The sequence below is a fragment of the Pan troglodytes genome, chromosome 2 (genome assembly GCF_028858775.2).
Source record: "Pan troglodytes isolate AG18354 chromosome 2, NHGRI_mPanTro3-v2.0_pri, whole genome shotgun sequence".
NCBI lineage: Eukaryota > Metazoa > Chordata > Mammalia > Primates > Hominidae > Pan > Pan troglodytes.
The window spans coordinates 51688211-51700906 of record NC_086015.1 but is presented as its reverse complement, the minus strand read 5'-3'; the positions used below and the strand labels follow the sequence as shown (position 1 = coordinate 51700906).

General features: G+C 38.2%; 1 protein-coding gene across 4 annotated transcripts in view; it reads left to right on the top strand.

The window, feature by feature from the left end:
• SMARCC1 (SWI/SNF related, matrix associated, actin dependent regulator of chromatin subfamily c member 1) overlaps positions 1 to 12696 on the top strand; it is a 195230-nt gene that overhangs the window by 92350 nt on the left and 90184 nt on the right. For all 4 annotated transcript variants that reach the window (XM_001154676.8, XM_016940956.4, XM_009445383.5 and 1 more), the window contains 5 exons: positions 243 to 280; positions 3511 to 3632; positions 8587 to 8658; positions 10786 to 10899; positions 12319 to 12472. In XM_001154676.8, coding sequence (XP_001154676.1) covers positions 243 to 280; positions 3511 to 3632; positions 8587 to 8658; positions 10786 to 10899; positions 12319 to 12472 — 500 coding nt within the window. The remainder of the gene's footprint in view (positions 1 to 242; positions 281 to 3510; positions 3633 to 8586; positions 8659 to 10785; positions 10900 to 12318; positions 12473 to 12696) is intronic.

The window sequence follows — 12696 nt, the reverse complement described above, 5'->3', positions numbered from 1 at the left end:
AATTAATTATAAATTCCCCACTGTTTGAAATTTTTAATGATCTTTGCTTTGAATTTCTAATTACCTCTGTGCTTCTGTGTAGAATTCTAATTTAGTGAATTATTCAGAGTGATTTTGCTTTAATAATGCACTATTTCATTCCTTTTCTCTGTCCAGTATCAGTTCTTAGACCATTAATTTTCCAAATAACCCAAAGAACATTTACCTGTTTTTAAAATGAATTGTGTGTTTTGGTTTTGCAGATGAGCAGGATGAAGAAACAGTCACAGCAGGAGGAAAGGTAACAATTCAGTTAAGCCTGGTGTGAGAGAGCTTCTCTAAGGGTCCTGTGTACCGAACAGTAGAAGCACTGAATTGGACATAACCCAATTTTTGGACTATGAAGCCCTTCTGGTTTTTGAATTTTTTTTTTTTGTTTTTAGTTTTTCCCCTAAGGAAAACAAATACAATATAAGAACCATTTCTGGAAGGTGTTTTTGTTAGTTTTTTCTTTTGAGACAGGCTGTTGGTTCTCACTGTAACCTTGACCTCCTGGGCTCAGGTGATCCCCCTCCCACCTCAGCCTCCCGAGTAGCTGAGACTACTTGTGTGCAACACTACACCCAACTAATTTTTTTATTTTTTGTAGAGATGGAGTTTTTTATGTTGCCCAGGCTGGTTGCGAACTCCTGGGCTCAAGCAATCTGTCTGCCTCAGCCTCCCAAAGTGATGGCATTACAGGTGTCAGCCACTGCGCTCGGCAAAATACTTGACTTTCTTGGACCCCAAGATTTTACTTAGAGAAAATTTTCATCCTCCCTGCTAGTGTCCCTCATGTGCTGTAATTTCTAGTTTCATACTCCCCTGGTTGCAAGGTAATATTCAGTGCCGACCACAGTATTTCAGATGTTATCCGACAGTGCAGATGAGCAGGGGCCATGTGTTGTCTTGATTTTTCTCACTGCCATTTCTATTGATGCAGTGTAGACTTTGAATCATACTTTGACCTTTCTTGAGCCTTATTGCGAGCTACTTCCTGCTTTATGAATTCTGCTGTAGCGATACCTCAATCATTATGCTTTTGGAACATGTTAGATTTAAGGTAGGATTTAATTTTTTAAAAATAAACGGCGTCTTGTTTACTCAGGCTATCATGTTTGACTGTGTGATTAACCCCCAATCTTCTTGAAATAATTTCCTTAACTTGCTGAATATAGATTTTTTTTTTCATTTGCAAAGAAATTCCCTAAGATGATCTTTATTGTTGTATACATTCAAGGATGAACATATGCATGACAGGATTTCCGGAAAAGTATTTCAAGAAACTCTTTTCTTATGACTCTTCACCTGTATTGTTCTTATGATTAAAAAAAAAAAAAAATCAAAGTTATTTAGTCAAAGAGCCACTTCTTTTTGTTTTGTTTTGTTTTGTTTTTTGAGATGGAGTTTCGCTCTTGTTGCCCAGGCTGGAGTGCAATGGTGTGATCTAGGCTCACCACAACCTCCGCCTCCCGGGTTCTAGCGATTCTCCTGCCTCAGCCTCCCGAGTAGCTGGGATTACAGGCATGCACCACCACGCCCAGCTAATTTTTGTATTTTTAGTAGAGACAGAGTTTCACCATATTGGTCAGGCTGGTCTCGAACTCCCGACCTTAGATGATCCACCCGCCTCGGCCTCCCAAAGTGCTGGGATTACAGGTGTAAGCCAACACACCCAGCCAAGAGCCACTTATTAGTGAACATTACCTGTGCAAAAATATGTCATTATTTAGAGTAAATAGAGATTGGCACCTATGATGTCAGCATTTTGGAAAGCTGAGATGGGAGGATTGCTTGAGGTTAGGAATTCTATGCTGGCGTGAGCCAAAATCCTGCCACTGTGCTCTAGCCTGGGTGACAGTGCAAGACACTCTTTTTTTAATAAAAAGTGCTGAGTGCAGTGGCTTACGTCTGTAATCCTAGTTCTTTGAGAGGCCCAGGTGGGAGAATCACTTTTAGCCCAGGAGTTCAAAACCAGCCAGCACAACACAAGGATACCCTGCATCAACAAAAACTTAAAAAATTAGCTTGGTGTGGTGGCACCTGCCTATGGTCCCAGCTAAAAAGGAAAGTCAAATTCCTTCATTTTAATGCCAAAGATAAGAGGATTTGAAGCCATATACCAGTCGTTTATATATCTTAAAAGGATTAGAGGTAGTGTCTCTAAAGCTGTCTCCCACAATGTCATCTTCCTTGTTGTTTTCTGATTGAAGTCATTAAAACTTATACTGTTGGCCTTCATTAATTGCAATGCCAGCCTCTTCCTGTTTTTTCTGAATAAGGGAAATTTTTTGTCTCCTAAATGATTTGTAAAGTCTGTAACACAAAAATGTATTTACTAAAACCAAAATAAAAACAGGTCAACATTGAGAATATTTTTTGCTAGCTTCTGTGATTTGGGAAATAAAATTTGTTACCCTTGTCATCGTTATTATCACATTTGTATTCAATATCATTTAAGTAATAACTAGAGTCCTTGGTGTTTTCATGCTTTAAATTTATTCCTTTTTACTATTCTTATAGAAACGGTTATAGGTAGTAACACTAGATCGTCACTTCAAATACTGTAACAGGAAATTTAGGTTGAATTAAGAAAAAGGTAGAAATTAAATTGTGGAACCATTGTAAAAGAAAACTGATTCAAAATTTGGGTTTTTGCTTATTTTATTTTTTTTTTGAGGCAGGGTCTTGCCTAGACTGGAGTGCAGGGCAGTGGTGGAAACACAGCCCACTGTAGCCTTGACCTCCCATGCTCAAGCAATCTTGCTGACTTCAGCCTCTAAAGTAGCTGGGACTACAGGCATGTACCACTATGTCCAGCTAATTTCTAAATTTTTAGTAGAGACAAAGTCTGACTATGTTGCCCAGGCTGGTCCTGATCTTTTGGTCTCAAGTGATCCTCCTGCCTCAGCCTCCCAAGTGTTGGAATTACAGGCATGAGACACCTTGCCAGCCCATAATTTGGTTTCTTAATAGAAAATAATTTCATTAGGTTACAAATAATAAAATCACCACAGAGAGAAAATTGTAAAACATTTCAATATCAAAAAAAGTATTTAAAATACGTTTAAATGTATGCAATAAAAATGTGTATCAAGTAAACATTTACTTCAGATTAAGTAAAACTGGACAAGGAAGAAGCAAGCTATTATGGAACGAGATCTGGGTTATGAGTTATTTATTTAGTCTAAAGTCCTGTGCGTTGAAACAGACTTTCTTCAATTAACTTGTTAATCTTATTATGAGAGACCTACCTTCTCTGCATTGATTCCCTCATCATCATAAATGAGCAACAAAACCTTATCTATCAGCTGGCTACCTTGTACCTTAAATACTGTGAAAGGTTGTTTTTACTTGAAATTTGTTTTTCAGATATCTGATCGAATGGGGGAGCTTCGTTTTATTTAACCTAACAACTGAAGTGTAAGAGATGTTATATATATCTCTCTCTCTAGTTCTTTCTTTCTTTGAACTTTGTCTTCTTTTCTATAGGAAGATGAAGATCCTGCCAAAGGTGATCAGAGTCGATCAGTTGACCCTGGGGAAGATAATGTGACAGAGCAGACCAATCACATTATTATTCCTAGTTATGCATCATGGTTTGATTATAACTGGTGAGTGGACCACTTCCATCTGTGAGCATGGTACTGAGCAGTACAAGAACTTTCCTTGAAATCAGGTTGTGCCTTTCTGCCCATGTTCCTTATCAGAAATTACTATCACTTTGGATGAAGGGAGATGGCGAGTGATTTTTATCTTTGGAATGTGTTTGTGTTTTTTGTTTGTTTGTTTGTTTTATTGTTGTTGAGACAGAGTCTTGCTTTGTCACCCTGGCTAGAATGCAGTGGTATGATCTCGGCTCACTGCAACCTCTGCCTCCCGGTTTCAAGTGATTCTCTTGCTTCAGCCTCCCGAGTAGCTGGGATTACAGGTTCCCGCCGCCGTGCCAGGCTAATTTTTGTATTTTTAGTAGAGATGGGTTTCACTATCTTGGCCAGGGTGGTTTTGAACTCCTGACCTCGTGATCCACCTGCTTCAGCCTCCCAAAGTGCTGGGATTACAGGCGTGAGCCACCGCACCTGGCTCGAATTTTTTTTTTTTTTTTTTTTTTAAAGAAAAACAATTCAGGGATTGAAACTAGATTTTGTTGTAATTTAGGTTTGTAAAATTTTGTAAGCTTGAATCTAACTCATTTAGAATCAGCTATAATTCAAACAAGCAAATACTTGAGTAGTAGTATAAAATGTTTTAAATTATTATAAAAAGTTTTTAGTTACTTGAAATTAACTCTAGATTAAAAATACTAACTGAAAATTTCCAGAAGTAAACAATTCATAATTTTACGTTGTGTGTTATTCTGAGTAGTGGGATGAAATCCTGCAGTTTCATGCCAGGAGTATGAATCATCCTTTTTTTTCAATGTAGACACACTGTACATGCTACCCACCTGTTAGTCATTTAGTATCCGTATCAGTTATTAGACTAGCTGTCAAGGGATTTCAGTGCTTCTGTTCAAGGAACCCCTATTTTAGTTAGTGGCCCCAGTGCATAGAAGTAGTGATGGTGATAGTTCGGATGCGCCAAAGTGAATGTATAAAGCGCTTCCTTTAAGTGAAAAGGTGAATGTTTCCGACTTAAAAAGAATTGTGTGCTGAGCTTGCTAAGATCTATGGTAAGAACAAATCTTCTGTTCATGAAATTGTGTATAATAAATTGTTATAATTGTTCTTTTTTATTATTGGTTTTTGTTAATCTAGTCCTGTGTCTAATTTATAAATTAAACTTTATCATAGGTATGTGTGTGTTTATATGTATACGTAGGAAAAAACTTAATGGCCCTGTCCACAGTTTCAGGCATCCATTGGGGGTCTTGGAACACAAACTCCACAGATATGAAGGGACTACTTTATATAAAGGAAAAAAATTACCCAGCATGGTGGCTTATGCCTGTAATCCCAGCACTTTGGGAGGCCGAGGTGGGCAGATCACCTGAGGTCAGCAGTTCAAGAATAGCCTGGCCAACATGGTGAAACCCCGTCTCTATTAAAAATACAAAAAAATTAGCCAGGCATGGTGGTGGGTGCCTGTAATCCCATCTACTTGGGAGGTTGAGACAGGAGAATCGCTTGAACCCAGGAGGCAGAGGTTGCATTGAGCCGAGATCAAGCCATTGTACTCCAGCCTGGGCGACAAGAGCAATACTCTGTCTCCCAAAAAAAAAAAAAAAAAATTACTACCCAATAATAGCTTTATTTTAATAGGAAATATTTTAACATCAGGAGGCTTTTAAAATATAAATCCTGGCACGTAAAAATGTTTAAGAAAACAGACCTCCTTAGCATCGTCTCTGATTTTTACAGCAAGCACTGTGGCATGCTTCGAGCATAGTTGGATGTAACTGGAGTACTGTCTTTTTTATTGATTGCTTATGAGATGTGACTATTTCATATTAGAATGATTTTTGTTTGTCTTTTTGTTTGTCTGTGCCTCGACTGTTTTGTTGTTGTTGTTTTTTTAAAAACATAAGTACCAGAACTTACCACTCCAAATAGATGTTAGTATCTTTAAGGTACCTTTACAGGAAAGTTGTCTACATTGCTGATGCTGCCATTACTCAAAATCTTGGGTGTTTTTGTTTTTGTTTTTTTGAGACGGAGTCTCACTCTGTCGCCCAGGCTGGAGTGCAGCGGCGCAATCTCGGCTCACCACCAGGCTGGTCTCGAACTCCTGACCTCAGGTGATCCACCCACCTTGGCCTCCCAAAGTGCTGGGATTACAGGTGTGAGCCACTGCGTCCGGCCAATCTTGGGGTACTTTTTATACCTTTTGCCTGCTCTCAATGATTACCGTGTTATTTTTAAAGGATGAATGTGATTTTTAAAATCCATGTATGTCCAGAAGTCTTTTTGGAGACAATTTAAAAGAATATAGTCAGTGATCCACTTGATATGCCTTATTTTTGTCTGACATCATTCTGTGGCTCAAATATTGAGACTTTCCTGAGTACATTTAAAACCAACTGAATAGGCCGGGCACGATGGCTCACACCTGCAATCCCAGCACTTTTGGAGGCCAAGGCGGGTGGATCACGAGGTCGGGAGATTGAGACCATCCTGGCTAACACGGTGAAACCCCGTCTCTGCTAAAAATACGAAAAAAAAATGAGCCGGGCGTGGTGGCGGGCGCATGTATTCCCAGCTACTCAGGAGGCTGAGGCAGGAGAATGGCGTGAACCCGGGAGGTGGAGCTTGCAGTAAGCTGAGATCGCGCCACTGCACTCTAGCCTGGGCGACAGAGCGAGACTCCGTCTCAACAAAAACAAAAACAAAACAAAACAAAAAACGAATGCTATTTCTGGATGTTTTCAGTAAATACAACCTGGAACAGAATAAGTGCATATCTTTGAACATCAGTCTTCATTACATTTGTTACTATCTTTAATTATTTTTAAACATTTGGAAGTGTCTCAGTCTTGTTATCTTTGCAATTATGTGTTTAACATTCAGAATTTTTAAACATTCACAATTTTGCTTTTGGCTCACAATAAAATTATGTTTATGTACTTTTAATGTAGCTTTTTGTCAGCTGACACCAATTTTTATATCATAAATAATTATTAATATATGACATACTAAATAGTAAACAGTAAATTACTTTTAGAAAACATATTCTATCTTTAGATATTTTTGCTGTTTTAATTATTCCAAAATAGTGAGTTGTTCTGTTAAAATTGACAAACTTTAAAACTCGTTAGTACAATGGCCTAAGAGGACACACATGAGAAACCGGCATTCTTTTTCTCTAAAATTAGATAAAGGGGGCTGGTGCTATGGCTCTTGTCTGTAATCACAGCACTTTGAGAGGCTGAGGCTGGTGGGTCGCTTGAGCCCAAACATAGTGATACCCGTCTCTACAAAAAATTTTTTTAATTAACCAGGCGTGATGGCACATGCCTGTAGTCCCGGCTATCCTGGAGGCTGGGGCAGAAAGATTGCCTGAGCTTAGGAGTTCTAGGTTACAGTGAGCTACCTATGATCTTGTCACTGAACTCCAGTTGTTGTTTGTTTGTTTGTTTGTTTGTTTTTTGAAACGGAGTCTTGCTCTGTCCCCCAGGCTGGAGTGCAGTGGCGCGATCTCGGCTCACTGCAAGCTCCGCCTTCCAGGTTCACGCCATTCTCCCGTCTCAGCCTCCCGAGTAGCTGGGACTACAGGCACCCAACACCATGCCCGGCTAATTTTTTGTAGTTTTAGTAGAGACGGGGTTTCACCATGCTACCCAGGATGAGACCCTGTGTCTTAAAAAAAAAAAAAAAAAGTGTGTGTGTGAATTTCTTTTTAATTAAAAAATAAAATTAGAAAATGGAAACATCATTACAGTAAATAACTATGTAAGATTATAGTTTACAGAAACGTTTTCATTTGCCTGATCATCTTTGCATGTCACACTACATGCAGTTAAATAATAGAAATATTAGTTATGATACAGAATTTTTTAAAAAGTGGGCCTTTCCTAACCTGTAACAATGAAAACATTAGGAGTTATATTAGAATTATGTAATTAGTTCCTTACGGTTATTCTTTTAAGAGTCATTATATATATTTATATAGCATTAATCCATCTTAGAAATTATCTTTCTAGAAGTTTGCAGGTAATTCATTGTATTTATAGTATTTGACCCTACAAATCCAATTTAATTTAAATGTTACCAAATATTCAAAAAGTGAATAATTTGAATTATATTCCCAGACCATTGATTTGCTCTTTGCCATGCAACCACTACTTAACATGTTGCATATCTGGAAAGTCACTGAGAAACTAAAATGTCATCAGGAAGAAACACACACTTATATTAGCAGCAGAAATTTTGTGCTAGATATACAGTTTGTTCTTTTTTTTACTGTTAGGCCTGATCATTTTACCTGATCTCTGCTTATGACCTGTAACATTTCATAAAATTATTAGCGTTTGCATATATTGTTAAAATGTACTTCTGTGATATTATTAAAAGCAATTGATACTGAAATTTTTAAAAAAGTAATATATCTCCCCAGCACCTCCACCAAAAATAAAAACTAAAAAGTTATTAATTTATCACAGTGTTTCTGAAGGCTGGACAAAGGCTCATTTATGTTAACAGCCTGAGAAGCTGAGACTAGCAAATTCATTGTCTCTACTCTGGTCATTTGTTTCATCAGTTTGTTGCCATGCCATGCCAGCTCCTTTGTTTTTGTCACCATTTTTCAAAGAATTCTTCATATCTTATGGCTTCTTATCTAGTTATGTTGTATTATCCCAAAAAATAATAAAATGTATAGTTTTCAGTGTGTCGATAGCAGTTTTTTAGTTTGGTTATGGGAATAGAAAAACTACAGTAAGTACTGGGAGTGAGAAAGAGAAAGCTTTCCTTAACTTTTTTGTATGCTGTTAATACATAGAAACTAGTGTAAGCCAATTAATTTTGGCAAGCAGTACTCAGGTTTTGGATTTATCACTTTTACTTAGAATATTTAATGATTTTATTCTTTTAAAAAGAACACTCCTAAATCTTTTTTTCTTCTTCTTTTCAGTATTCATGTGATTGAACGGCGTGCTCTTCCTGAGTTCTTCAATGGAAAAAACAAATCCAAGACTCCAGAAATGTGAGGCCAGTGTTTTAGATAACTTGTTTATTTGCCTGTGTGCGGTAGGGGCTCTTCAAGCATCCACCTGAGTTCCTTATTGCTGATTCTTGGAAGTTTGCAAATACTCCTTTCAGAACAGTGTTCATATCTCATTTGCATAGCATTCCATGGTACACAGGAAATTGTATCTAGTTTCGTTTTTTGTTTTGGGGTTTTTTTTTTGGTGTTTGTTTGAGACAGGGTCTCACTCTGTTGCCCAGGCTGTTGTGCAGTGTCATGATCTTGGCTCACAGAAATCTCTGCCCTCTGAACTCAAAGGATCCTCCCATCTCTGCCTCTTGAAGTAGCTGGGACTACAGGCACATGTCACCACACTTGGCTGATGTTTATTTATCTATCTATCTGTTTATTTTTTGGTGGAGACGGGGGTTTCACCATGTTGCCTAGAGTATTCTTTTATTTCTAAACCTTGAACTATATGCACATCAACTCTTAGAGTTAAAGTTTGGATTTTAAACCAATTTTTACTATAATGAATTCAGGTCTATCCTCACAACTTTCTTTTTCTTTCTTCCTGTTTTTTTTTTTTTTTTTTTTGAGATGGAGTCTCGCTCTGTCACTCAGACTGGAGTGCAGTGTTGCAATCTCAGCTAACTGCAGCCTCCGCCTCCTGGGTTCAAGCTATTCTCCTGCCTCAGCCTCCCAAGTAGTTGAGACTACAGGCATGCACCACCACACCTGGCTAATTTTTGTATTTTTAGTAGAGATTGGGTTTCACCATGTTGGCCAGGCTTGTCTCGAACTCCTGACCTCAAGTGATCCACTTGCCTCGGCCTCTCAAAGTGCTAGGATTACAGGCGTGAGCCACCAAACCCGGCCTGTCCTAACAACTTTCAACTTGTGTGTGCATGTATGTTTTGGATTGTTTCTATTCATCCAGGAGAAAATAGAATCTTTATCTTCCTGATGTGTGACTGCTAATTAAAAGAGAGATATGATGATATAGCTGCATGTGAATTGAGCTTAATTGCATAAAGGATTTTTGTGGTTTTGCATTGGAAATAGAAAAACTCTTATTGGAAGGAAGAAGTTTGGCCGGAAGTACTTTTTGTCTTTCCCTGGTGATTCATCAGTATATACTTTTGGAACCCTTGTCCCTATATATAAGTACATACCTGTCAATACTGTAAATACCCTCCCATGTATTAATCAGGGTATTAATCTGTTACTTTCTTTTTTTTTTTTTTGAGACAAAGTCATTCCGTCATGCAGGCTGGAGTTCAGTGGTGTGATCTTGGCTGCCTGAGTTTTGTTTTCTTTGTGTGCCAAGAACTGTTGCTAGGTCTCAAAGTCCTTAACACTCTTGTTTTTAAGTACTATATTTTGTGACAGAAGTCCTTAGTATCTGCTGTAACAGAATCTCAATTTCTCTCTCCATTTTTGTATGTTCTTTTCTGAATTTGGTCTCATGGATTCTACTTATTGCCCAGCCATGATCTCCCTTAAAGAACTGCTGTGAGAAATTACATAGCTATTTGCAGAGCCAAATCCACATGACATGTGTGAAATACAGAAGTGATAGGCAGCAGAGGTTGAGAGCATAGATTGAAGAGCTACCACACTGGCAGCATTGAATTCTGGCTCCATCAGTTACCAACCCTGTGGCTAGGACATATTCTCTAACAACTCAGTGTTTGTTTCCTCACCCATAAATGGGATGATAGCAGACCCTACCTGCAATATAGAGCGATTATGAGGATTCAGTTGTCAGACATACATTGCTTATAACAGTGCCCTGCACACAGTAAAGTATAGATATGTGGTAGTGAGGCAGATAGCCTATGTAACCACGTGTTAGTTTCCAATTCTGCAGTTAACTACCACCATGACCAAGTTTGAATTTATGTTACTTCACATTAATGTCATTAGATTACTTGTTGTTATACATTAATAAACAGTTGTTTTGCATATTCGTGGTTCTAAATTCACTCATAACTTTAAATGTGCAATATAATATCAATGTTTTTTATGCTCTTGTCTTAATTTGTTGTATTTTTAAGGAATCTGAAGATTTTTGAGTTTCTAAGTAACATTGTTTCTGAGAGGATACGTGTCCACCTTATGAATTTTGCCATTGCTTTTTAGATACTTGGCATATCGAAATTTTATGATTGACACGTATCGTCTAAACCCCCAAGAGTATTTAACTAGCACTGCTTGTCGGAGGAACTTGACTGGAGATGTGTGTGCTGTGATGAGGTAAACTGTTTGACTTTTTCAGAGACATTTAACTGTAGGAATTTACTTATGCATGCTGTCTAATGTTTGCTTGATTAAACTGGTTGTTTCAACTGGGTAAAACACCTAATTTTAGTTATGCCATTTAGGGGTTGATTATATTTTGTTTCCTTTCATTTCATTCAATTTAATTATTTTATTTTTATTCTATTTTATTAATTTAATTTTATTGTCGAGATGGGGTTTCACAGTGTTGCCAAGGCTGGTCTCGATCTCCTGGACTCAAGCGATTCTCCTGCTTCCGCCTCCCGAAGTATTGTGATTGCAGGCATGAGCACTGTGTTCAGCATTAGAGGTTGAAATTTTTAAATATTTAATTTAGGCTGGGTGCAGTGGCTTACACCTGTATTCCCAGCACTTCAAGAAGCCAAGATGGGCGGATCACCCGAGGTCAGGAGTTCGAGCCTGGCCAACATGGCGAAACCCCATCTTTACTAAAAATATAAAAATTAGCCAAGCGTGGTGGCACATGACTGTAATCTTAGCTATTGGGGAGGCTGAGGCAGGAGAACTCAGGAGACAGAGATTGCAGTGAGCTGAGATCGTCCCACTGCATTCCAGCCTGCACAACAGAGCAAGATTGTGTCTCAAAAAAAAAAAAACAAAATAAAATATTTAATTTAGCCTTCTAGATTTTACAGTTCACATTTTAAATTTTTTAGTCAAATCATAAAATAACCAGGGATGGAGTGGATTCAGGTTGGGAGTGGATAAGCTCTGCGCCCTAGCTCTGCCGAAATTAAAAAAAAAAAAAACAAAAACGGCCAGGCATGGTGGCTCACACCTGTAATCCCAGCACTTTGGGAGGCCGAGGTGGGTAGATCACCTGAGGTCAGGAGTTCGAGACCAGTCTGGCCAACATGGCGAAAACCCATTTCTACTAAAAATACAAAAGATTAGCTGCGCATGGTGACGGTCACCTGTAATCCCAGCTACTTGGGAGGCTGAGGCAGGAGAATCTCTTGATTCAAGGATGCGGAGGAGGTTGCAGTGAGCTGAGATCGCACCATTGCACTCCAGCCTTAGAGACAGAGCGAGACTCTGTCACGAAAAATGCGGATTTTTTTTATGTGTGTATTTGGTCTATGTGTGAGTTCTTTTATTACCATGGACCTAAATGCGTATTCATGCTCTCATTTCTGTGATTGAAATGATTAGGCTTTGTAATAGGTTTGGGGGTGCTGTGTTATCAACATTACTTGTGGCTTGTAGAAATTGTTCGTCACATAACAAAATCTGTCAAGTAGTTTGTGATGTTTGACAGCCTGCTGAGCACATTTACTGGTTTTATTGTTTCTGTTTTTTAATGGCATGATGATGATAGTAAAAGCACATGAAGTTGATTCTTTAGATTTTAACTTTCCAAGCTTTATTCTTTAGGGTCCATGCCTTTTTAGAGCAGTGGGGACTCGTTAATTACCAAGTTGACCCGGAAAGTAGACCCATGGCAATGGGACCTCCTCCTACTCCTCATTTTAATGTATTAGCTGATACCCCCTCTGGGCTTGTGCCTCTGCATCTTCGATCACCTCAGGTAAATTAATGTTGACTTTTCATCAGACCTGGATAGTAACAAATGGCCATTTATAGCATATCTATTTAGAAACAATTATTATTATACTATAATGCTATTATTAGTGCTATTTCTTTGATCCTTGCTTGTGTGTGTATTTTGGTGTACTGTAAATATTACAGTCCAAAAGAATATATAGTGTTTAAGTTAATGCTGTCCCACCAATCCCAAGACCGAATGCCTTA